A 27,820-nucleotide genomic window follows, 5' to 3' on the forward strand; every position below is an offset into this window, starting at 1 on the left:
TATGTCCAGAGTTTAAGGATCCAGTGACCAATTTCACATTTATTTACTTTAAGAATCAATAAAATGTTCTTAACATAGAAAACTTGTAAAGCCTACTTTTAGTACACAGAAAATTCACAAGAGGTATCGATAAGGGAATCGATAAGGAATCGGATCGATAAGCGGAATCGATAAGGGTATTGATAGATAAAATCTTATCAATACCCATCCCTATCTATGTGTTTTGTCTTGCAGATCCGTGTGTGGATACAGCGGTATACTGGAGGAGCAGAAGAGTTAGCTCTGCTGTCTCAGTGGTGAACTCCAGGGGGCCGTGCGACCACGCCCATGACCCCACCAAGTTCTCCTGCCGCCCGTATGGCCGATATCCTGACTCCGCCAAGGACTCCTGTTGGCCAAATGGCTGATCATCAGCTTCAGTGGTGAACTCCAGCCAGAAGAATGGCCGATCAACTGTTTCGGTGGTGAACTCCAGCCAGCTGAATGGCCGCATCTCTAGAGCCACAGTGAACCACCTGCCAGCCATGTGGCTGACATCCCAACCCTGCCGTGGACTTCAGCCGGGTTTGTGGTTGGAACCCCTACCTTGCTATCAGCTTCAGCTGGTCACATGGCCAGCCTCTGCTTTCAGCGGCTGTTGGACGTTGCAGCCATTCTATCGTAATCTGTCTTTGAAACAGTGTCTCTTGGGCGGTTAGCCCTTGTTTTTGGCAGGGCCGCATTTCTGGTCCCCGCCTCCTACCCTGTGTGTTTTACCTTTGGGTCAGTTTTTTTTTTCCCTCGTTGTTTGGCGTCCCTGTTGTCATCCTGTGCCCATTGATTTTGTGATGATGTCCTGCGGTTTGGGGGGGGGGTATTGTTGTTCTGGGATGTCAGGCTGAGCCATTAGGGGAGGGGTCCTGTTGTGGGTGTGTGCTGTCTGTGTTTGTATGCATCTCTGTGCATATTATGCATGTGTGTATGCTCTTGGTTTGGGTCTGACTCTCGTGTGTATGTGCATTAAGTGTTCCTCTGCTTCACCTCTGAGTCTGGTGTGTGTGGCCCTGATCCGTGTCTGAGTCGTCATGGGTATGTTGGTGCTCCACTGTTTTTGCCTCCCCGTGTCCATGGGATCAGTCCGCTGTATGTGTGTCCTGCATTTTCCGGTCATGAAGTTACTGAGTCTAGCTTCTGTCGTGTCCTTATGTTTCACCTGTTCACTGTTCTTCCGGGCCTTGTGATTTGTTGTCATCAGTGTCTTTATGCATTTCTTAGGGTTATCATGTTTGTCACCTGTTTTCACTTTATTAAATTTTGAGTTACATGTTTATTTTTTTGCATGTATTCTCTGACTTAGCATTGTGTTTTTGTACAGTGTTATTTGATTATTAGTTGAGTTGTTTATCTCTGTTCATGTGTCGACAGTTGTTTCTGCATTTTGTGTTCTTAAGGTCTTGTTGTCTCAGGTTTTGGATCCAGTTTTATTTTCATACCTGTTGATGACTATTTAGTCACCTTGTGTTCCTTCAGTTTCTTTGGTTAATTATCACATGTCCCGGATCCTGTCAGCTCTAATTATTGCACCTGTCACTCATTAGTTCTTTTTACATTTTAGCCACACTTGTTGTCTGTTAGTTTGCCGATCATTTGATTAAGTTGTTCTGAGTTCTCGTTTTATAAGTACGCCATGTTTGATGATTCCTAAACTTTGTTTTCAGCCATCCATCGTTTGTCAGCTCCTGCGCATCTCCTGTTTTGAGTTTATTGTACACTTTTTGTATTCATGTCTCTGCACCTGGTTTGTTTGGATTCATATGTTCACCTGAATAATTACCGTAATTTCCGGACTATAGAGCGCACCTGAATATTAGCCGCACCCACCAATTTTAAAAAGAAAAAGAAATTGTACATAAATAAGCTGCACTCATCTATAAGGCGTGGGTCTCCACGTTGTAACATGAGATATTTACACAGAAAGATGTTAGACAGAAAGATTTTTTTAACTTTTAATTAAATACGTACCATAAATGTTTTATTTTTCCTGAAGTATTGCACGTAAATATTGACGCACACGTCATCCAGGGCGTGAGCAAGGTGTCTCTGCTCCACACAGAGAACTGGGTAATTTTAACTTTTTCTTTTTCTAACTTTCATCGTGTGCAGCCAGGATCGGATGGAGGATGTAGTAAATGAGACATTAATGAGGCGCTGTGACTTTTTCGACTTGTTGTGCCAAGACAGAGAACCAGTTTGGAAGGGTGGGGGAGAAGGCTCCACTCCGCTAACTGATCTGATGGCACAAAGTGCCGGAGAGGGACTTTTCTTCACTGAAATGAACGGGAGAAGTTTTTATATTTACACTGTGTGTGAATTTACACCGCATGAGGAGCGCAGCTGTCAGGAAATCAATTGACAGCATAAACTGATGTATTTGGACTTCTGAAAAAGCCTGTAAAAATTCATAAATTAGCCACAGCACTGGAAAAGCCACAGTGTTCAAAGCTTGTGACAAAAGAAGCGGCTTATAGTCCAGAAATTACTGTAAAGCACCGTGTTCTTTTTCAACACATTCCTGTGTCCTGGCTTCCTACATCCTGGGGTTCTTTCGACTGTGTCTTGGCTACAAATCACAACAGTTGTCTGCCTGGGTAGTTACCATCCAGGATACAAGGTTTCCATGGTGTCATGGATGCAGTGCACCACACACAACATGTGATGCATATGGTGGCAGCGATGACTCTGACAGCAAGTGTAGAAAGACAACAGCCAATTGGCCAACCGACAGATGAAGTTCTATCAGTGCCAGAAAACTAAAATGTTCAAAGGAATATGTAGGAATATGACTAACCATGAACCACATGAACATGATGAAAGTGCCCACAAATGACAAATGAGCAGTTCACAGATATGGACTTATGTTTGTCATGCTTCAACCATAGGAGAGTTCATGTGATTGTGAGCTCAAGTTAAGGAGAACATGTGACAGCAATTTTTCAAACATTATGAAAAGACACGGGTCTTGAATATCATAAAAAGGCATTTCAATATATAAAAAGAGCTTTGTGTCAGCTCAGATACCTTGTCAACAGGTGCAAGTAAGACTTCTCCAATAAACCTGTAACCCCAAGACATGTCATCCCCCCCAAAAAGCTATAACAAACAAACAAATTAACAAAGCAAACATGAGCAAAAGAAATGTTTTTCAAGATTTACCAGAATGGAGGAAATAATTTCCCCACTGTTCACACTGGTGATAGGCTTCACTCTGAGCGATCTCATTCTCATGGTGAGGAAAGGCCAGATCAATGCCTCCAGAATGGATATCCAGATCACTCCCAAACACTGAACTGGAAGCAGCACAGACAAAACTATGAATGAGACTGAAGAACACACAATGTAAGAGAAACAAGCCATGAATAAATTTGTAACAAATGCTAGAGCTAATAAAAATGGCTAACCGGTACTTCTTTGGCTGTTAACACGAAAGAAAAAAAATTGATTTTCAATCATATACACAAGAATAACAATAATACTAAAAATATGAACAATTATAACAATACCTACAACATTTGACTGTCCTATGGTCAGCTTTTTAGCTACAGTGGGGAAAATAAGTATTTGATCCCCTGTCAGTTTTTCAGGTTTTCCCACCTACAAAGAATGGAGAGATCTGTAATTTTTATCGTAGGTACACTTCAACTGTGAGAGACAGAATCTAAAAAAAATAAATAAATAATCCAGAAAATCACATTGTATGATTTTTAAATAATTAATTTGCATTTTATTGCATAAAATAAGTACAAGGTCTGTCCATAAAGTATCGTACCTTTTTATTTTTTTAAACTATATGGATTTGATTCATATGTTTTCACGTCAGACAAGCTGGAACCCTCATGCGCACGCGTGAGTTTTTCCACCCCTGTCGGTGACGTCATTCGCCTGTGAGCACGCCTTGTGGAAGGAGTGGTCCCGCCCCGTCGTCGGATTTTCATTGTGTGGAAATGGCAGAATGATTTGGGGGTTTTTTCCATCAGAATTTTTTCAGAAGCTGTTAGAGACTGGCACCTGGAAACTATTAGAAAAATTTATCTGGCTTTCGGTGAAAATTTTACGGGCTTCACAGAGAATAAGGTCTGGTAGTACAGCTGTAAGGACCCCTTTAAGGACGCTCAGCGCGCCGCGCTGCGAGCTGCGAGCTGCGACGACACGGCAAAAGCCACCGGACCATTTCTGAGCTGATGGCTACTGTAGATACAAGACCGTCGTGTGCTCTTTCTCTGGTTATCACAAGAGCTGGACATCAGCCATTTTCCGGCAGATTTCACTTTTAACAAGAGATTTTGTCATGGAAAGCCGCGTGGAGGCTTCGCGCGTCACGACCGATTCGCTTTGGAAGTGAGACAAAGGAACACCTCCGTTTCGGCGTGTCAGAGGACAAGTTTGGACATGTCTATCTCGGCTTTCAATGCTTTCCAGTCCAGTAAGTAAAAGTGAAATTGTGAAGAGCTGGACAGAGAGCTGGAAAAAAAACCCAAATCATTCCGCCATTTCCAGACAATAAAAATCCGACGACGGGGCGGGACCACTCCTTCCACAAGGCGTGCTCACAGGCGAATGACATCACTGACAGGTGTGGAAAAACTCACGCATGCACACGAGGGTTCAAGCTTGTCTGATGTGAAAACATATGAATCAAATCCATATAGTTTAAAAAAAAAAAAAGGTATGATACTTTATGGACAGACCTCATATTTGACCCCCTAGAAAAACAGAGCTTAACAACTGGTACAGAAACATTTGTCTGCCATTACAGAGGTCAGACATTTCCTGTAGTTCTTGACCAAGATTCCACACAATGCAACAGGGATTTTGGTCCACTCCTCCATACAGATCTTCTCCCGATCTTTCTGGTTTGAAGTTTCAGCTCCCTCCAAAGATTTTCTATTGAGTTCAGGTCTGGAGACTGGCCAGGCCACTCCAGGACCTTGAAATGCTTCTTGCGGAGCCCCTCCTTAGTTGCCCTGGCTGTGTGTTTGGGGTCACTGTCATGCTGGAAGACCCAGCCATGACCCATCTTCAATGCTCTTACTGAGTGAAGGAGGTTGTTTGCCAAAATCTCGCAATACATGACCCCATCCATCCCCCCTTCAATACGGTGCAGTCTCCTTTGCAGAAGAGCACCCCCAGAGTATGATGTTTCCACCACAATGCTTCATGGTTGGGATGGTTTTCTTGGGGTTGTTCTCATCCTCTAAACATGGTAAGTGGAGTTGATTCCAAAAAGCTCTATTTTGGTCTCATCTGACCACATCAACTTCTCCCATGCCTCCTCTGGATCATCCAGATGGTCACTGGTGAACTTCAAACGGGCCTAGACATGTGCGGGCTTGAGCAGGGGGACCTTGCTGCCCTGCAGGATTTTAAACCATGACAGCATCATGTGTTACTAATGTAATCTTTGTGACTGTGGTCCCAGCTCTCTTCAGGTCATTGACCAGGTCCTCCTGTGTACTTCCGAGCTTTCAGAATCAGAATCAGAATGCCTTTTATTGTCATTATACATTGGTACAACGAGATTAGGGCCATCCGGTTGCAGTGCAATAAAAATAGAATAAAAATAAAATAGTGCAAAAAAAAAAAAAAAAAGATAAAATAGTGCAAGAATATATATCAAAAACAAGACAGAGAAAAATTCAACAATGTAAGGAAAAATATATATACAATTGACACTAATGTGAGGTGCAGCTTAGGATATAAATATATTGCACAGAAGTGTATATTGTCCATGGGTGATTGGGTTATTGCACATGGTTAAGATTGCAGGAGGAGGATCAGTGCATGATAGAGTTCAATGTGGATATGGCTTTGGGGAAGAAACTGTTTTTCAGTCTGTTTGTTTTTGTCTTTGTGAGCCTGTAGCACCTCCCTGAGGGCAACAGGTCAAACAGGGCAGAGCCAGGGTGAAAGCAGTATTTGGAGATCGCTTTGGCTCTACTGAGGCAGCGGGAGGTGTAGATGTCCAAAAGGGAGGGGAGAGGGCGGCCGATGACCTTCTGTGCTGCCTTTACAACCCTCTGCATTCTCTCCCTGTCAGCAGCGGTGAAGCTGCCAAACCATACTGTGATGCAGTATGTCAGCAGGCTCTCAATGGATGAGCGGTAGAAGGCCAGCAGCAGGTCGGTGTTGAGGTTGTACTTCCTGAGGACTCTCAGGAAGTGTAGCCGCTGCTGAGCCTTCTTGAGGACAGAGGAGATGTTGACAGACCAGGAGATGCAGTCTGAGATGAGAACGCCGAGATACCTGAAGGTGTGGACCCTTTCCACATGCTTGCCATTGATGAGAAGGGGAGAAGGGTCGGTGCAGTGTTTCCTGAAGTCAATGATGATCTCTCTGGTCTTCCTAGTGTTCAGAGCGAGGTTGTTCTCTGAGCACCAGGCTGCCAGCTGCCGGATCTCCTCTCTGTAGGCAGCCTCATCACCTCCGGAGATGAGACCGACCACTGTGGTATCGTCTGCAAACTTGACGATAAGGTTGTTCTTGTGGGCCGGTCTGCAGTCATAGGTGTAGAGGCAGTAGAGGCGGGGGCTCAGCACACAGCCCTGTGGAGAGCCGATGCTCAGAGTGTGGGTGAAGGAGAAGTTGGGGGCCGAGACTCACAGTCTGGGGACGTTGGAAAGAAAGTCTTTAATCCAGGCGCATGTGAGAGGGTAGAAGCCGAGAGTGTCCAGTTTTGTGGTGAGTCTGTCCGGGATTATTGTGTTGAAGGCAGAACTATAATCCACAAAGAGCATTTGGACGTAGCTCTGCGGCTGATCCAGGTGGTTTAGAGCAGAGTGGAGAGCTACGGCGATGGCGTCCTCTGTGGATCTGTTTGCCCTGTATGTAAACTGGTGAGGGTCAAGGTCTGGGGGGTGGTCCTTGATGTGCTTAAGAACCAGTCTCTCAAAGCACTTCATGATTACTGGAGTGAGAGCCACCGGGCGGTAATCATTCAGGCTGGTGATGGGAGACTTCTTCGGCACCGGGATTATGGTGGAGGTTTTCAGGCAGGATGGGATGACTGCTTGGTCCAGGGAGAGGTTGAAGATCCTGGTGAAGGTGGGGATGAGCTGGTTGGCACACGCTATGAGCACCTTGCCAGGTACTCCGTCTGGGCCAGCAGCTTTCCTGGGGTTCACTGCGAGGAGCACTCGCCTGACAGCATGCTCTTTTACAGTGAGTGGAGTAGTGTGGGGACCAGGTGGGGGCGGGGGGAGGGCAGGAGCAGGCAAGTGCAGCTGGGAAGATCCGAACCGAGCAAAGAAGCTGTTTAGCTCCTCTGCCAGTGGTGCACTCAGGTACGCTGTTGGAGCATCACAACCCTGGAAGTTTGTGATGTCATGTATTCCCTGCCACACCCTCCGTGAGTTGTTGCTAGACAGATGGGACTCTATCTGCATCCTGTGGTCCGCCTTTGCTCTTTTTACTCCTCTCTTCAGGTCAGCTCTGGCAGCACTATACAGAGCTCTGTCACTTGACCTGAAGGCAGCGTCGCAGGCCCTGAGGAGTGAGCGGACCTGGCTGGTCATCCAGGGTTTCTGATTTGAGAAAGCCTGGATAATTTTTGTCACAGTCACATTCTCAATGCTCCTCCATCTGCTAGTAAGCCACTTGTTCCTGTCTCTCGCCGCCGTTTGGTCACCTCCTCGACAACGGGGGACTTTGCTGCTGCCTTCATGGACTCTCAGTTTTATGCCATGAATGGACTGGTTTCTCCATTACTCCCAGATAACATCCTCTCTTCTTTCCACTCTACATGCACAGTCATTTTGGACTCTGTTGCACCGATGCGCTGCAAATCCAGGAAATCAAAATCCGACCCCTGGTTAAATGCCACGACCCGTGCCCTCAGGCAACGCTGCAGACGGGCGGAGAGAAAATGGAAAAAGGACAAACTACAGGTGTCTCTGGGTTTTCTGAGGGACAGTCTAACTGACTATCAGAAGGCTGTGAAGGAGGCAAAAGCACAATATCTGTCTCATATTATTTTGAGCAGTTGTCATCGTCCCAGTGTGTTATTTCAGACTATAAACTCAGTTGTAAATCCACACACCTCTGTTTTGTTGGACGCTACAACCACAACCTGTGAGGAGTTTCTTCAGTTTTTTATTGATAAGGTTTCATCAGTCAGACAGAACGCTGATCAGAGCTGTAATGTTGAGTTGTCTGCTCCTCGTACACATTCTGCTGTGCTCGAACAGTTTGAGCCCATTTCTTTTGCATCTCTCGCTGATGTTGTAAAACACATAAAATCTACAAGTTGTCCTTTTGATGTTGTTCCAGCTAAGCTGCTGAAGGAGGTTTTTAATACTGTTGGGGCGGGTCTCCTAACTTTTATCAATGCTTGTCTTAGATCAGGGTCTGTTCCAGCTGCTTTTAAACATGCTGTGGTTCGACCTCTTCTTAAAAAACCTCACCTGGACTCATCAGTTTTATCCAATTTTAGACCTGTCTCTCATCTGCCATTTCTATCTAAGGTTTTAGAAAAGGTTGTCTTTTTACAGTTACAATCATTTTTAGAAGACAATCTCATCCTTGAAAAATTCCAGTCTGGGTTTAGATTGCGACACAGCACTGAGTCAGCACTTTTAAAAGTTCATAATGATATTACTCTGTCGGTGGATGCAGGGAATCCTGCTGTGCTGGTTCTGTTGGACCTCACAGCAGCCTTTGATACTGTGGATCACACAGTACTTGTTTCCCGGTTGGAACATTTTATTGGCATTCATGGTACTGCACTTGAGTGGTTTAGATCATATTTGGCTCAAAGGAGCTTTTCTGTCATGATTGGGGACCTTTCCTCATCAACTGCTCCTCTGTGCTGTGGAGTGCCGCAGGGATCTGTCCTTGGGCTGATTCTATTTTCTTTGTACATTCTGCCATTGGGGTCAATTATAACCCAGCACAATTTGTCCTTTCATTGTTATGCAGATGATCTGCAAATCTATCTGCCTGTTAGGACTAATGGGAGTGATGCTTTGTCATCATTATTTAATTGTATTCGTGATGTAAAGCAGTGGCTGTCCCGAAACTTCCTTTACCTGAATGATGGTAAAACTGAGATCATGGTGTTTGAGCGCACTGGCATACCAAATGTGGTAACACCAAATTTTGGTGCTTTGGCTAACTATGTAAAACCAGCTGTCAAGAATTTGGGAGTGATATTTGACAGCTGTTTGAGGTTCGATCAACAGATAAATTCTGTTGTCAAAGCTAGTTTTTTCCAACTTCGCCTCTTGGCTAAAATAAAGCACTTTCTCAGTAGACGTGATCTTGAGATGGCCATTCATGCTTTCATCAGCTCCAGACTTGATTATTGTAATGCACTTTATGCGGGCATTAATCAGTCGTCTCTTGCGCGTCTCCAGTTGGTGCAGAATGCTGCTGCTCGTCTTTTGACAAACACTTCTAGATGTGAGCATATTGCGCCCATCCTATACTCACTCCACTGGCTTCCAGTTCATTTTAGAATTGATTTTAAAATTTGAATGTTTGTTTTTAAAGCTATTTATGGCCTTGCACCTCCCTACTTGTCTGAAATTTTAACTTTGCACACCTACAGTAGGACGTTAAGGGCGTCTGGCCAGCTTTACTTAGATGTTCCAAGGTCAAGATATAAATGCTGGGGTGATCATGCTTTCGCGGTAGCTGGCCCCAGACTGTGGAATGAGCTACCTCTTGAGTTACGTACTATTCCTGACCTAGCACTTTTTAAATCTAAGTTAAAGACTTATTTATTTAAACTGGCTTTTAACACTTAGTGGGGAGGTGACATGTTCTGTTGTTTTTATGTTCTTTTTTATGCGTTGTTTTAAAATTTTATTTTATGTGTTTTATTTTGTAAATTTGTGTTTTTAATGTTAAGCACTTTGGACACCAGTCGGTGCTGTAAAGCGCTTTATAAATAAATGTTGATTGATTGATTGAGAACTGAATGTAGTCCAGAACCGTCTCAGAATCATCCTTACCATGCAAAGTGAGATCTTGCATGGAATCCCAGACCGAGGGAAATTGACAGTTATCTTGTGTTTCTTCCACTTTCTAATAAATAATCATAAGAGTTGTTGTCTTCTACCAAGCTGCTTGCCTGTTGTCCTGTAGTCCATCCCAGCCTTGTGCAGGTCTACAGTTTTGTCCCTGGTGTCCTTAGACAGCTCTCTGGTCTTGGCTATGGTGGACAGGTTGGAGTGTGATTGATTGAGTGTGTGAACAGGTGTCTTATATACAGGTAACAAGTTCAAACAGGTGCAATTAATACAGGTAAAGAGTGCAGAATAAGAAAAACAGGTCTGTGAGATCCAGAATTCTTGCTGGTTGGTAGGGGGTCAAATACTTATTTCATGCAATAAAATGCAAATTAATTATTTAAAAATCACACAATGTGATTTTCTGGATTTTATTTATTTTATTTTTTTTTTTAGATTCTGTCTCTCACAGTTGAAGTGTACCTATGATAAAAATTACAGACCTCTCCATTCTTTGTAGGTGGGAAAACCTGCAAAACTGACAGGGGATCAAATACTTATTTTCCCCACTGTATATGTTACTATAACATATATTAATTAGTGAACTGCAGTGAAGCGTTTCACAAACCATAACTTACATGTGTCTGAACTGTGGAAAAACAAAGCTCTGCATCTATTACAAAAACAACAAGAGTCCTCTGATAACACAAGATCCTCGGCTGGCAAATGCTGCTTTGGTATAAGTGCTTGGTACATTATGATGCATTTAAAGGTATGTGATAGTTGATTTCAGAATGCAGTGGAATGAGGGAGTCTACATATGTTTAAGGGCCATAACTCTGGTAAAATGGGCCCAATGTGAACGATATGATAAGCATATTACAAACCTATAACAAGGACTTGTAGCAAGTTTCACTAAGTTCCTCTTAAAAATGTAACAGGAGTTGATTTCAGAATGCATGCACCCAGTCATGAAACTGACAGAGTCGAGATTTGTTAATCAAGGGCCATTACTCTGGTAAAATGGGCCCAATTTGAAGAATATGATAATATGCGTATTACAAACCTATAATAAAGACTTGTACCAAGTGTCATGAAATCCCTCCAAAAAGTGTGAGACGAGTTGAGTTCAGAACATTTATACCCTTTTTACACTTATACGGACAGAGGGAGCGACATCACCACGACATAATCCCTCTTTCAGCTTTGGACAGCAGGGGATAAAAATTAAAGTGACAAATATACTGAGTGCAAGTGGTGTTTGATGGGATCAAAGCATGTTTGGAACAATTTGACAAAGTTATCTGGAGTAAAATAAAACCTTGTGCTCCAATTTGGGTGTGACACATCCTCATTCTATCTTCAACCGCTTATCTGGGATCGGGGAACGGGGGCAACACCTCCAGCAGGGGGACCCCAAACTTCCCTTTCCCGGGCCACATTAACCACCTCTGTCTGGGGATACCAAGGTGTTCCCAGGCCAGTGTGGAGATATAATCTCTCCACCTAGTCCTGGGTCTTGTCCGGGGTCTCTTCCCAGTTGGATGTGCCTGGAACACCTCCCTATGGAGGTGACCGGGGGCATCCTTACCAAATGCCCGAACCACCTTAGCTGGCTCCTTTCAACACAAAGGAGCAGTGGCTCCACTCAGAGCTCCCCATGGATGACCGAGCTTATCCCTTCATCTCTAAGGGAGACACCAGCTACCCTCCTGAGGAAGCCCATTTCAGCCACTTGTACCCTCGATCTAGTAGTAGTATGATCTAGTATGGCCATGAAGGTTGCCTTATGACCATAAGTGAGAACAGGAACAAAACTGACCAGTAGATCGAGAACATTGCTTTTTGGCTCACCTCCCTGTTCGTCATAAAACTACGGGACAGCGAATGCAATACCGTCCCTGCTATGCCAATTCTCTGGTCAATCTCACTCTCCACTGTCCCTTCACTCGTGAACAAGACCCTGAGGTACTTGAATTTCTTCACTTGGAGCAAGACCCCATTCCCTTCCTGGAGTAGGTAATCCATCGGTTTCCTGCTGAGAATCATGGCCTCAGATTTAGAGGTGCTGATCCAAATCCTAGCCGCTGTACACTTGGCTGTGAACCAATCCAGTGAGTGTTTGAGGTTACAGACCAGTGACGCCAATAGGACATCATCTGCAAAAAGCATAGATAAGACCCTGAGAACCACCAAACTGAAAACCCTCCTCCCTTGACTATGCCTCAATATCTTGTGCATGAATATCACAAACAGGACTGGTGACGAGGAGCAGCCCTGACAGAGGCCAACCTGCACAGGAAATGAGTCTGTCTTACTGCAGAGAACCCGACCACAGCTCTCGCTTTGTGTGTACAGAGATGGGATGTCACTGAGAAGGGACCCCAATACTCCATACTCCTGCAGCACCTCCCACAGTATCTCCCGGGGTACCCGATCATATGCCTTCTCCAAGTCCACAAAACACATGTAGAATGGATGGGCATACTCCCCCTCAAGGATCCTTGTAAGAGTGAAGAGCTGGTCAGCTGTTCCACAACCAGGACGGTACCCACATTGTTCCTCTTTGATCAGAGGTTTAAACCCTCCTTTCCAACACATGGGAGTAGACTTTTCCAGGGAGGCTGAGTAGTGTGATGCCCTTGTACCTGGCACACTCTGTCTGGTCCCCTGTTTAAATATGGGGACCACCACCCCAGTTTGCCACTCCTCAGGCACTGTCCCAGACCTCAACACAATTTTGAAGAGACGTCTCATTGAATACAGTCCCTTCACACCCAGAGTCTTCAGCATTTCTGGATGGCTCTCCGCAACCCCCAGGGCTTTGCCACTGCAGAGTTGTTTGACGACCTCCGTGACTTCCAGCAGGGAAATTGATGATGATCCCCCATCAGCTTCTAGCTCTGCCTCTACTATAAAGGGCACTCCAGTCTGATGCAGGAGTTCCTCAAAGTGTTTCTTCCAGCACCTGATTACCTCCTCAGGTGAGGTCAACAGAGTCTCATCCTTAATGGAGACAGCTTGGATGATTCCCCATTTTCCTGAGGTGCATCAAACAGAAGCACCTTGGTGCCGACCGAAAACCCTTCTCCGTGGTTACTCTGAACTCATCCCACATCCGCTGCTTTACCTCCCCCACAACAGAGGCTGTCATCCTTCGAGCCTGTCGGTACCTTGCAACTGTCTCCGGAGTACTCCGAGAAAAGATATCCTGGAAGGACTCTTTCATCAGTCGGACGACTTCCCCGACCACTGGTTTCCATCACTGTCTTCAAGGGTTGCCTCCTCTTGAAGCACCCTTCAGGCCAAAGCTGCCTACTGGAGCTTCAGCAATGGAACCTTTGAACATTGCCCATTTTGGTTCAATTCTGCCAACCGCCACAGGGATGCTAGAAAAGCCAGGGGAGTGAATTGAAGAACTGTCGGACAGGGGGCTCCTCCAGATGTTCTGAGTTCACCCGCATTATCTGTTTGGGCTTACCAGGTCTGTCCAAAGTCCTCCCCCACCTTATGATCCAACTCACCACCAGATGGTGATCAGTTGACAGGTCTGCCCCTATTTTCACCTGAGTGTCCAGAACATACAGCCTCAGATCAGATGACAGGGGAGGCAATGGTCTAGTGGTTAAGCATTGGGCTTGAGACCAGAGGATCCTTGGTTCAAATCCCAGCCTGACTGGAAAATCACTAAGGGCCCTTGGGCAAGGTCCTTAATCCCCTAGTTGCTCCCGATGTGTAGTGGGCACCTTGCATGGCAGCAGCCTGATATCGGGGTGAATGTGAGGCATTAATGTGTAAAGCGCTTTGAGCATCTGATGCAGATGGAAAAGCACTATATAAATGCAGTCCATTTACCATTTATATAATCTATAAATCGTTCATCGACCTTTGGCCCAGGGTGCCCTGGTACCATGTACACTTATGAGCAACCTTATGTTCGAACATGGTGTTCCTTATGGACAGTCCATGACTAGCACAGAAGTCAATAACAAACAACTGCTCGCGTTTAGATCAGGGAGGTCATTACTTCTAATCATGCATCTCTAGGTGTCTCTGTTCAAGTTCATTATTATAGCTATTTCAACAATATAATAAAATGCAGTTGATAGGAATGTGCTTTGGTATGCTCACATATCTCACACCACAATGACAACACAACATATACAAGAGAAGAAGGCCAAAAAAGGCACAGAAATAACAAAAAAATACAACACTAATACACATAGAAAAAGTGCATGGTGACAGAGAATAGCAGCAGTAAGGTTCAGTGGTGCAAAAAGTGCAGAGAGCAGTAGGCCATGGTTGTAAGGTAAACCATAAAGTGCTAGTGAATGTTCAGGTGACAAATAGCTTGTAGATAGGTACTATCCCTAAAGCGTGATGTTTACATGTGATGCTTCTGCACCTCTTCCCTGATGGTAAGAGGGTGAATAGATGGTGTACTGGATGGGAAGGGTCAGAGGTGATGTTACTAGCTTTCCTGGAAATCCTGGTTATATAGTGTGAGGCAATGGAAGGTAGACAACAGCCAATGACTTTAGAGGCCCTACTTACTACCCTCTCAAGCTGTTGTTTGTCCTGGCTAGTAGCACTACCATACCAGACCAGGATAGAGAAGGTGAGCACATTTTTGATGGTAGCATGATAGAAGTGGGTCATCCCTGCTTGACTGACCCAAATATCCTCAGCTGATGGAGGAAGTGTAGTCTCTGATGGGCTGTGGAAATAATGAGACTGGTGTTCAGATTCCATGATAAAGACTGATAGATGGTGGTGCCTAAGAAACTCCACTACTTTTTCAAAGTTTTCTCGTCTGGTGCAGATTGCTATGAATGTTATGGGGAGGACCAGAACCCTTCCTCTTCAGCACATCTATAAGCATTCTGTCTATAGGCAAGCACAGAAAATACTCTGTGATCCGTCCCACATCCTCCATCAGGAGTATGAACTTTTACCATCTGGGAGACAATACAGAGACCCCAAGTGCAGACTCAACAGATTCAAGAACTCTTTTGTTCTAACCTGCAGGGGTTGTCCGCTAAGGGCTTTGTGCATGGATATGTGCATGCATGTGTGAATGTGTGTGTGTGTATATATATATATATACATACGAGGTCTATTAGAAAAGTATCCGACCTTATTAGTTTTTTAAAAACCATATGGATTTGAATCACGTGTGATTGCGTCAGACAAGCTTGAACCCTCGTGCGCAAGCGTGAGTTTTTCCATGCCTGTCGGTTGTGTCATTCGCCTGTGAGCAGGCTTTGAGTGAGGAGTGGTCCACCCCCTCGGCGGATTTTCATTGTCAGGAAATGGCGGAATGATTTGGGCTTTTTTTCCATCAGAATTTTTTCAGAAACTGTTAGTGACTGGCAGCTGGAAACCATTAGAAAAATTTATCTGGCTTTCGGTGAAAATGCTACAGGCTTGGTAGAGAATAAGGAGTGTTACTGTCGCTTTAAGGACGGCCCCCAGCGGCTGTGGGGCCCGCCGCCCTCCGAAGCCGCCATCGACAGGCTGAACGACCATTTCATTTCTAAAAGGATAGCTGTCTGGATCCGTGACCATCGTGTGCCATTTCTCTGGTTATCACAAGAGCTGGACATCAACCATTTTCCAGCAGAGTTCACTTTTAACAAGAGATTTTGTCAGGAAAGCCGAGCGGAGACTTCGCGCGTCACGATGGATTCGCTACTGGAGCGAGACAAAACCACCTCCGTTTTGGTCTCACAGGACGGCTTTGAGATGGCGTTCAGACAGCTGTCGGTGGTTTTTCCATCGAGTGATTAGCCGAGAAATTGTGGATGTACCTGGACATGCCAGAACATGTCCCATGAGGCTTCATCATGGCGTTGCTGTACGCCATGCGGCACCGCCGCGACGCGCGAAGCCTCCGCTCCTCTTTCCATGACAAAAACTCCTGTAACAGTGGAATGTGCCGTTCATTTCCAAACTGGACGCTGTGTTTTATCCGGGACGTCGTCTGACTAGCACAGGAATTGTGAAAAGACGTGGACATCAGCACTTTTTCGGCACAATGGGCCTAATGTATCAACGTGCGTACGGCGATATTTGACCGTATATGGGGTGTACGCCAAAACGGCTCTGCCACTTGGCATTTATCAATGTGGTCCTTGGCGTACGCTGCGCTGAAAATATACACCAGGTCGAGAGGTGGTGTAAATTATACGCCAAAATGAACCAGCGCTGGAATTCACATAAAAATGAAAATGATCGGCCTGATAAACAGTGCCATCATACAAATCAATGCATATGTTACATAAATAACACTTTCCTGATTATACTACATAATAATCAATACAAATCCCGCTTTTGCGGGATTGATGGTCTATCGAGCACGATCCATGACCACAGCGCTGACCACAAAGAAAGCGCTGCTCGCCTTTTTCTCCAGAGCCTGGAGCCAGAGCAGCGCTGAGCTTAACTTTATGTGGTGTGATCGTTTTAGACAATGAAACTGATAATTACAACTGTAGTTTTGTCATTCCCTTCACCTGTGCTGCAAACAGGTTTTGTCTTCTCCATTCGTTTGTCACAATAAAATAAATAAAGAAATACATTTTAAGAATAAAGAAATCTGAAAAATTAGGCGTGTCTTATTAATTGAGTGAGCAAATATCCACGTCAAGAATTATTGACATGTGAAAAGAGAATACAGTGGTCCCTCGCTATAACGCGGTTCACCTTTCGCGGCCTCTTCGTTTCGCGGAGTTTTTAGTCCAATTTTGCATGCCTTTTTTTTTTTAACAGTGTTCTGTGTTCTGCGCGTCTGTTTATAAGAATCTTCTCGCCCAGAAGAAAAAAGAGCACCAACAACTACTCATAACTGTGTTTGTCACTCGGAAACAGACACCTGCAGCCAGGTGTGAGTGGAAAAAGGCAAAGCGCCAGGACGCACAGGCGTGATCTGTGAAATACTGTTCAGTCACTATTAATAATTTCTTATGTGTCCAACCTCGTAGGTTGATCGTTAAAATTAAATTTGTTAGTTCTAAAAGCCATCATAATTATTTATAGGAAAACGTTCTATTTTTATTTCTCAAACAAATGTTTGGGCCTGAAAACAGTTTGGTCTTATTTTTCTACTAAGGTTTGAACTTTGAGAGTGTTTACACACGAGAGAAAAGTGAGAAAATGTTCATGCCTGATTAAGAAAGTGTATAAAGTGGTTTTACAGCTTTAAAACGTCTATAATAATTGTAAAAAAATAACGCTGACTACATCACGGTTTCGCGTATTACGGGCTATTTTTAGAACGTAACTCCCGCGATAAACGAGGGACCACTGTAACACTTTTTTGATTATACTACAAAACAATTGATACGACGGCCGCTTTTGACACTCTATTGGCACGCATCGTGATGTGGTGGAGTTTTTTCTTTGCCGTCTTCCTGGCTTCCATGTCGTAAAATGAGGGTGTGTCTGAAGCAGAGTCTGAATATTTATGGGCGTGTTTATTATAATTACGATTGTTTTCACCCGCCGCATTTATCAAGGTTACGTCAGGCGTACACTGGAAATGGGCAGGTGCGCAGTGCTTGATACATGTCACGGCAACTTTGGTGTACTTCAAATTTACACCGTAAATTTACACTACAAGTGCGCAACTTTGATACATGAGGCCCACTGAGACAGACGTGCGGAGAAATTCCGCGCGTCGCGGCGGTGCCGCATGGCGCAAAGTAACGTCGTGATGAAGCCTCACGGGACATGTTCTGGCATGTCCAGGTACATCCACAATTTCTCGGATAATCACTCGATGGAAAAACCACCGACAGCTGTCTGAACGCCATCTCAAAGCCGTCCTGTGAGACCAAAATGGAGGTGGTTTTGTCTCGCTCCAGTAGCGAATCCATTGTGACGCGCGAAGCCTCCGCTCGGCTTTCCATGACAAAATCTCTTGTTAAAAGTGAAATCTGCTGGAAAATGATTGATGTCCAGCTCTTGTGATAACCAGAGAAATGGCACATGATGGTCACGGATCCAGACAGCCATCCGTTTAGAAATGAAATGGTCATTCAGCCTGTCGATGGCGGCTTTGGAGCGCGGCGGGCCCCACAGCTGCTTGGGGCCGTCCTTAAAGCGACAGTAACACTCCTTATTCTCTACCAAGCCCGTAACATTTTCACCGAAAGCCAGATAAATTTCTCTAATGGTTTCCAGCTGCCAGTCTCTAACAGTTTCTGAAAAAATTCTGATGGAAAAAAAGCCCAAATCATTCCGCCATTTCCTGACAATGAAAATCCGCCGAGGGGGTGGACCACTCCTCACTCAAAGCCTGCTCACAGGCGAATGACGCAACCGACAGGCGTGGAAAAACTCACGCATGCGCACGAGGGTTCAAGCTTGTCTGACGCAATCACACGTGATTCAAATCCATATGGTTTTTGAAAAAAATAATAAGGTCAGATACTTTTCTAATAGATCTAGTACATACATATATATATATATATATATATATATATATATATATATATACATATATATATATATATACGAGGTCTGTCCGTAAAGTATAGGTCCTTTTTATTTTTTTCAAAAACTATATGGATTTCATTCATATGTTTTTACGTCAGACATGCTTGAACCCTCGTGCGCATGCGTGAGTTTTTCCACGCCTGTCGGTGACGTCATTCGCCTGTGAGCACTCCTTGTGGGAGGAGTCGTCCAGCCCCTCGTCGGAATTCCTTTGTTTGAGAAGTTGCTGAGAGACTGGCGCTTTGTTTGATCAAAATTTTTTCAGAAACTGTGAGACACATCGAAGTGGACATGGTTCGAAAAATTAAGCTGGTCTTCAGTGAAAATTTTAACAGCTGATGAGAGATTTTGAGGTGACACTGTCGCTTTAAGGACTTTTCACGGTGCGAGACGTCGCGCAGCGCTCTCAGGCGGCGTCATCAGCCTGTTTCAAGCTTAAAACCTCAACATTTCAGGCTCTATTGATCCAGGACGTCGTGAGAGAACAGAGAAGTTTCAGAAGAAGTCGGTTTCAGCATTTTATCCGGATATTCCATTGTTAAAGGAGATTTTTTTAATGAAAGACGTGCGGGCGGATTGCAGCGTCGGTTCGCAGCCGCCGCGACGCTCCGCCACAGGAAAAACACCTCTGTTGGAAGCCTTGAGGACACGTTGGAACATCTCCAGCTGATAAACAATTTCTCATATACTCACTCCACTGAAAGCCATCAAAAGCCAACTGGATTTTAACAAATGGTTATCAACACGGAGGTGTTTTTCCTGTGCCGCCGCGCCGCGTCGGCTGCGTCCCGACGCGCGGACCCATCCGCACGTCTTTCATTAAAAAAATCTCCTTTAACAGTGGAATATCCGGATAAAATGCTGAAACCGACTTCTTCTGAAACTTCTCTGTTCTCTCACGACGTCCTGGATCAATAGAGCCTGAAATGTGGAGGTTTTAAGCTTGAAACAGGCTGATGACACTGCCTGAGAGCGCTGCACGACGTCTCGCACCGTGAAAAGTCCTTAAAGCGACAGAATCACCTCAAAATCTCTCACCACCTGTTAAAATTTTCACTGAAAACCAGCTTAATTTTTCGAACCATGTCCACTTCGATGTGTCTCACAGGTTTAGAAAAAATTTTGATCAAACAAAGCGCCAGTCTCTCAGCAACTTCTCAGACAAAGGAATTCCGACGAGGGGCTGGACGACTCCTCCCACAAGGAGTGCTCACAGGCGAATGACGTCACCGACAGGCATGGAAAAACTCACGCATGCGCACGAGGGTGCAAGCATGTCTGATGTAAAAACATATGAATGAAATCCATATAGTTTTTGAAAAAAATAAAAAGGACCTATACTTTACGGACAGCCCTTGTATGTATATATATATATATATATATATATATATATATATATATATATATATATATACATACATATATATACATACATACATACATACATATACATACATACATACATACATATATATATATATATATATATACAAGGTCTGTGAGAAAAGTATCCGACATTATTTTTTTTAAAAACCATATGGATTTGAATCACGTGTGATTACATCAGCCAAGCTTGAACCCTTGTGGGCATGTGAGAGTTTTTTCACGCCTGTCGGTGACGTCATTCGCCTGTGAGCACGTCTTGTGGAAGGAGTGGTCCAGCCCCCTCGTCGGAATTCCTTTGTCTGAGAAGTTGCTGAGAGACTGGCGCTGTGCTTGATCAAACTTTTTTCAAAAACTGTGAGGCACATCCGAGTGGACATCATTTGAGAAATTCAGCTGGTTTTCGGTGAAAATTTTAACGGCTGATGAGAGATTTTGGATTGTTTCCATCACTGTAAGGACTTCCCACGGAGCGGGACGTCGCACAGCGCTCCGAGGCGACGTCGTCATCCTGTTTCAAGCTGAAAACCTCCAAATTTAAGCCTCTGTTGACCCAGGACGTTGTGAGAGAACAGAGAACTTTCAGAAGAGGTCGGAATCAGCAGTTTATCCAGACATTCCACTGTTAAAGGAGATTTTTTTAATGAAAGACATGCGGACAGATTGGCACGTTGCGCGCCCGCCACAGGAAAAACACCTCCGTTGGAAGCCTTAAGGACAAGTTGGAACATGCCCTGCTGTTAAACAATTTCTCAGATACTCACTCAACTGAAAGCCACCAAAAGCCGCCTGGATTTTACAAATGGTTATCAACACGGAGGTGTTTTTCCTGTGGCGGGCGTGCCGCGCTGGCTGCGAGCCGACGCGCCAATCCGTCCGCATGTCTTTCATTAAAATTTCCTTTAACAGTAGAATGTCCGGATAAACTGCTGATTCCGAGCTCTTCTGAAACTTCTCTCTTCTCTCACGACGTCCTGGGTCAACGGAGGCTTAAATTTGGAGGTTTTCAGCTTGAAACAGGATGACGACGTCGCCTCGGAGCGCTGCGTGATGTCCCGCTCTGTGGGAAGTCCTTACAGCGATATAAACAATCCAAAATCTCTCATCAGCCGTTAAAATTTACACCGAAAACCAGCTGAATTTCTCGAATGATGTCCACTCGGATGAGCCTCACAGCTTTTGAAAAAATTTTGATCAAGCACAGCGCCAGTCTCTCAGCAACTTCTCAGACAATGAAAATCTGACAAGGGGGCTGGACCACTCCTTCCACAAGACGTGCTCACAGGCGAATGACGTCACCGACAGGCGTGAAAAAACTCACGTATTCGCACGAGGGTTCAAGCTTGGCTGATGTAATCACACGTGATTCAAATCCATATAGTTTTTTTAAAAAATAGAACTGTCAGTTTCTTTTCTAATAGACCTCGTGTATATATATATATAGTATAACGTCTTCTGGGTTGTCTGGTGTCCTGGTGGCTTTCTTCACTCTTCTTCTTCTTGCACAGTCACTCAGTTTTTGAGAACTGTCTTCTCCATGCAGATTTACCATAAAGTGCCATATTGTTTGTATTTCTTCATAATTGATGTAAATAAAGTCCAAAAACATTCAGTGGCAGCTTTACCCTCAGAAAGCCTCATCCACAACTACCACAAAAGACCCCAAGCTGTCACTGATGTTAAAGGGGGCAATACACAGTATTAAGAACAGGGGTATATAAACTTTTGATCAGATTCATTTGGGTAGTTTCTGCTGTCATTATGATTTGAAAAGAGTAAAAGTAATTATTAAGAAGACTGCTCATATGGCTGAGGGTATTTTACATTATATGAGGGTGTTTATATTCTATAATATCAAAGCTTACGGGCAGATTAGCAGCAGCATTTAATTTGCATTGTACGTTTCTGTGTAGGCTCTCAGTTGTCCAGGTGGTTTCCATAGTAGAGAAGCTTGAATCTTCGACTGGACTGGGTTGCTTGACGTGAGGACGTTTCGCTTCAAATCACAGAAGCTTCCTCAGCTAAAATTCTTGCTCTGGTAGTCTGACTTCTGTCTTGACTCTTGTAGAGAAGAATAAACCAGAAGCCAACAAAAGCTGGAGTTTTTAACCAACTGCTTTGACCTGAGTACCCCTGTTTACAATGGGGTACTCAGGTCAAAGCAGTTTCAGTCTTTTGTTCATGGTAATGAGTCATTCACGTCATCAGGAGAGTCGTCAAAGGAGCCATCAGGGGAGGCTTCCATCCCATCATTAGGAGAGTGCACAATAGGTGCTAATTACAGCTATTGTTTAGTCACTAGCCTATAGCAGTCGGCCTCTCGGTAGGAGGGGTCTGGTTAGGTTAAAAACTCCAGCTTTTGTTGGCTTCTGGTTTATTCTTCTCTACAAGAGTCAAGACAGAAGTCAGACTACCAGAGCAAGAATTTTAGCTGATTTGCGATTTGAAGCGAAACGTCCTCACGTCAAGCAACCCAGTCCAGTCGAAGATTCAAGCTTCTCTACTTTGCATTGTATGTGGAATATTTTTGATAAAATTTAATTGTACTTCCAGAAAAACTTTTTCTCGGGGATCAAACAATTTAAATTAATAATTCTGTATTATTTTTGTATTTTTTTCATCGTATGAATTTCCTCAGGAAATTTATTGATTGTAATATGTTTGTGTTAAACTGTTCAGTTTCACTCTTAAAAATGATGTGTTCAATTGCATTGTCGTATCTGACTAATGTCATACTGAGTCTTGAAATCTATGTGATTAAAAACCTAGAACATTTTTTCATAGGAATTTTCTCAGGGAATTTATTGATAGTAATGTTTGTGTTAAAACTGTCCACAGTTTTGCTCTTAAATATGTTTTATTAATTGTATGTAGATGTCTAAAAGATTGTTGTAGTTTTTGTTTCAAGCAGTGATTTAAGTTTAAGTTGAATTTATTTTTGCTCCTAAAATGTGTATTATCAGTTGTATGTCAATAGATGAAATGTTTTTAGGTTTCATTATTATTTCATTTTATTATCAACATGTTTATTAGACCCCATTCCTACCAGGCTGCTCAAGGAAGCCCTACCATTATTTAATGCTTCGATCTTAAATATGATCAATCTATCAATCTATCTTTGTTAGTTGGCTATGTACCACAGGCTTTTAAGGTGGCAGTAGTTAAACCATTACTTTACATTACATTATACAGCTATCTTAGCTAATTATAGGCCAATCTCCAACCTTCCTTTTCTCTCAAAAATTCTTGAAAGGGTAGTTGTAAAACAGCTAACTGATCATCTGCAGAGGAATGGTCTATTTGAAGAGTTTCAGTCAGGTTTTAGAATTCATCATAGTACAGAAACAGCATTAGTGAAGGTTACAAATGATCTTCTTATGGCCTCGGACAGTGGACTCATCTCTGTGCTTGTTCTGTTAGACCTCAGTGCTGCTTTTGATACTGTTGACCATAAAATTTTATTACAGAGATTAGAGCATGCCATAGGTATTAAAGGCAATGCGCTGCGGTGGTTTGAATCATATTTGTCTAATAGATTACAATTTGTTCATGTAAATGGGGAATCTTCTTCACAGACTAAAGTTAATTATGGAGTTCCACAAGGTTCTGTGCTAGGACCAATTTTATTCACTTTATACATGCTTCCCTTAGGCAGTATTATTAGATGGTATTGCTTAAATTTTCATTGTTACGCAGATGATACCCAGCTTTATCTATCCATGAAGCCAGAGGACACACACCAATTAGCTAAACTGCAGGATTGTCTTACAGACATAAAGACATGGATGACCTCTAATTTCCTGCTTTTAAACTCAGATAAAACTGAAGTTATTGTACTTGGCCCCACAAATCTTAGAAACATGGTGTCTAACCAGATCCTTACTCTGGATGGCATTACCCTGACCTCTAGTAATACTGTGAGAAATCTTGGAGTCATTTTTGATCAGGATATGTCATTCAAAGCGCATATTAAACAAATATGTAGGACTGCTTTTTTGCATTTACGCAATATCTCTAAAATCAGAAAGGTCTTGTCTCAGAGTGATGCTGAAAAACTAATTCATGCATTTATTTCCTCTAGGCTGGACTATTGTAATTCATTATTATCAGGTTGTCCTAAAAGTTCCCTAAAAAGCCTTCATTTAATTCAAAATGCTGCAGCTAGAGTACTGACGGGGACTAGAAGGAGAGAGCATATCTCACCCATATTGGCCTCTCTTCATTGGCTTCCTGTTAATTCTAGAATAGAATTTAAAATTCTTCTTCTTACTTATAAGGTTTTGAATAATCAGGTCCCATCTTATCTTAGGGACCTCGTAGTACCATATCACCCCAATAGAGCGCTTCGCTCTCAGACTGCAGGCTTACTTGTAGTTCCTAGGGTTTGTAAGAGTAGAATGGGAGGCAGAGCCTTCAGCTTTCAGGCTCCTCTCCTGTGGAACCAGCTCCCAATTCAGATCAGGGAGACAGACACCCTCTCTACTTTTAAGATTAGGCTTAAAACTTTCCTTTTTGCTAAAGCTTATAGTTAGGGCTGGATCAGGTGACCCTGAACCATCCCTTAGTTATGCTGCTATAGACGTAGACTGCTGGGGGGTTCCCATGATGCATTGTTTCTTTCTCTTTTTGCTCTGTATGCACCACTCTGCATTTAATCATTAGTGATCGATCTCTGCTCCCCTCCACAGCATGTCTTTTTCCTGGTTCTCTCCCTCAGCCCCAACCAGTCCCAGCAGAAGACTGCCCCTCCCTGAGCCTGGTTCTGCTGGAGGTTTCTTCCTGTTAAAAGGGAGTTTTTCCTTCCCACTGTAGCCAAGTGCTTGCTCACAGGGGGTCGTTTTGACCATTGGGGTTTTACATAATTATTGTATGGCCTTGCCTTACAATATAAAGCGCCTTGGGGCAACTGTTTGTTGTGATTTGGCGCTATATAAAAAAATCGATTGATTGATTTCTATAAGATTTATTCTTATTATGTCTGAACATTTTTTGGAGTAGTGTCTGTGGTTTACCGCTTAAGAAATATTTTGTAAAGTTGAAAAATTTTCATTTAATGTGCTTTTTGAGCAATGATGTTTAATTCTGTAAAGATGAATTCCATCATTTAATCTGTTATCAATTAAGTGATTTCAAAAGTTTCTGCATTATTGATTTTACAGTGAGGAAAATAAGTATTTGAACACCCTGCAGTTTTGCAAGTTCTCCCACTTAGAAAAATTTTCATTTTAGGGGCATGTCCACTGTGAGACACATAATCTAAAAAAAAAAAAATCCGGAAATCACAATGTATGAGTTTTTTACTAATTTATTTGTATGTTACTGCTGCAAATAAGTATTTGAACACCTACCAACCACCGGAAAAGGAAATGCAATGCATCATGGGCACTGTAGTATGGCGGTTGTCCTATAGGTCACGCTGGTCGCGATAACCAATCAGAGAACAGAACGTTGGACGTGTATTCCTCACCTCACCCACAGCGTGTGAAGCTGACGAACACGGTGCTTGCTGTTATTCCAGCATGGTGAACAAACCAGCTTCAACCCTTGGATATCAGTGTGAGCAGAGTGTTTAAGTTGACTCTGAGAGCTGCGTGAGAGCACTGGGTGAGCGTGTACACTTGGAAGGAGCTGGTGTCGATGATTGTGAAAAGCGTTTGAAGCAGACGAACATGGTGTTTATTCCGGGATGGCTCACAAAACAGCTTCAACCCTTGGATATCAGTGTGAGCAGAACTGACGCTGAGAGCTGCATGGGAGCACTGAGTGACGGCAGAGGATTAGCGTCTGCACTTGGAAGGAGCTGGATCGACACCGCTCGGTGGTCATGAGATGCGCAGGTAGGTGCTGCATGGTTCTGCTCGCAATGTGGTCCGCAAAATACAAACATATCCGTAGGTAAAATGCAGCTCACGAGAGGGCACTCGAGGCTTGTGTAACTGTTCCTGTGACTTCTGACTACCATAGAAAAATAAAAATGTTAACGTTACTGATAACTTAACAAGACAACGGAGAAGGCCCGAAAAAATGCCACCAAAAAGAAAATCATACTCTGCAGATTACAAGTTACGACTGGTGAAATATGCATCCGAAAACGACAGCCGTCACAATATTATCATCTGAACTTTTTATGTTAAGTTAACATACCTGTATGTCCATGGGACTTATAGTCCAGTGCAACTTATTTATGGTTTATTTTTCTTTATAATGGATAAAGTGGCTGGTGCGACTTATAGTCCAGAAAATACGGTATATATATATATATATATGTGTGTGTATTTTTTTCAGGGGGTTTTTTTTTCCTTTTTTTTTTAACTGTTTAGTACGACCCCAATTCCAATGAAGTTGGGACTTTGTGTAAAATGTAAATAAAACAGAATACAATGATTTGCAAATCCTCTTCAACCTATATTAAATTGAATACACCACAAAGACAAGATATTTAATGTTCAAACTGATAAACTTTATTGGTTATTGGTATTGTTTTTGTGCAAATATTTGCTCATTTTGAAATGGATGCCTGCAACACATTTCAAAAAAGCTGGAACAGTGGTATGTTTACCATTGTGTTACATCACCTTTCCTTCTAACAACACTCAATAAGCGTTTGGGAACTGAGGACACTCATTTTTGAAGCCTTGTAGGTGTAATTCTTTCTTTCCCATTCTTGCTTGATGTATGACTTCAGTTGTTCAACAGTCCGGGGTCTCCGTTGTCATATTTTGTGCTTAAGAATGTGTCACACATTTTCAATGGGCGACAGGTCTGGACTGCAGGCAGACCAGTCTAGTACCCGCACTCTTTTACTACAAAGTCACACTGTTGTAACATGTGCAGAATATGGCTTGGCATTGTCTTGCTAAAATAAGCAGGGACGTCCCCGAAAAAGACGCTTGGATGGCAGCATGTGTTGCTCCAAAACCTGGATGTAACTTTCAGCATTGATAGTGCCATCACAGATGTGTAAACTGTCCATGCCATGGGCACTAACACACCCCCATACCATCACAGATGCTGGCTTTTGAACTTTGCGCTGGTCACAATCTGGATGGCCTTTTACCTCTTTTGTCCGGAGGACACGGCATCCATGATTTCCAAAAACTGGTAAAATGGACTTCATTTATATAGCGCTTTTCCATCTGAATCAGACGCTCAAAGCGCTTTACAATTATGCCTCACATTCACCCCGATGTCAGAGTGCTGCCATACAATTCACTCACTACACACTGGGAGCAATAGGGGATTAAAGGCCTTGCCCAAGGCCCCTTAGTGATTTTTCAGTCAGGCAGGGATTTGAACCCATGATCTTCTGGACTCAAGCCCAATGCCTTAACCACATTGTTCTTGAACGGTTGTACTATTTCTTCATGCAGTTGTTCACAAAGTGGTGATCGTTGCTTGTGAATGGCTGAGCCTTTAGGGGACACACCTTTTATAACGAATCTTGACACTCACCTGTTTCCAATTAACCTTTTCACCTGTGGAATATTCCAAACAGGTGTTCTTTGAGCATTCATCAACTTTCCCAGTCTTTTGTTGTCCCGTCCCAGCTTTTTTGAAATGTGTTGCAGGCATCCATTTCAAAATGAGCAATATTTGCACAAAAATAATAAAGTCTATCAGTTTGAACATTAAATATCTTGTCTTTGCGGTGTATTCGCCTGAGTATAGGTTGAAGAGGATTTGCAAATCATTGTATTCTGTTTTTATTCACATTTCACACAACGTCCCAACTTCATTGGACTTGGGGTTGTATGTTGTTTTAAATGTAAATTATATAATGGGAAAGTTGCAAAATGCTGATGAATTTTCTATAGGCATGCAAGCAGTGTACTGTTTTATTGTTGTATTTATTGATTTTTGAGACAGAAATGTTTGCAGAGCACTTGAAGTCCAAGACAAATTACACTTTGGGGACAATAAAGTGTATTGTATCGTATCGTACTTGGCCGTTAATG

General features: G+C 43.3%; 1 protein-coding gene across 2 annotated transcripts in view; it reads right to left on the minus strand.

The window, feature by feature from the left end:
* The window catches only part of cars2 (cysteinyl-tRNA synthetase 2, mitochondrial), a 294,966-nt gene that overhangs the window by 144,809 nt on the left and 122,337 nt on the right, over positions 1-27,820 (minus strand). For both annotated transcript variants that reach the window (XM_034173360.1, XM_034173352.1), the window contains exon 8: positions 3,193-3,326. In XM_034173360.1, the coding sequence (XP_034029251.1) occupies positions 3,193-3,326 (134 nt within the window). The remainder of the gene's footprint in view (positions 1-3,192; positions 3,327-27,820) is intronic.

The sequence above is a fragment of the Thalassophryne amazonica genome, chromosome 1, assembly GCF_902500255.1.
Source record: "Thalassophryne amazonica chromosome 1, fThaAma1.1, whole genome shotgun sequence".
NCBI classification, from domain to species: Eukaryota; Metazoa; Chordata; class Actinopteri; order Batrachoidiformes; family Batrachoididae; genus Thalassophryne; species Thalassophryne amazonica.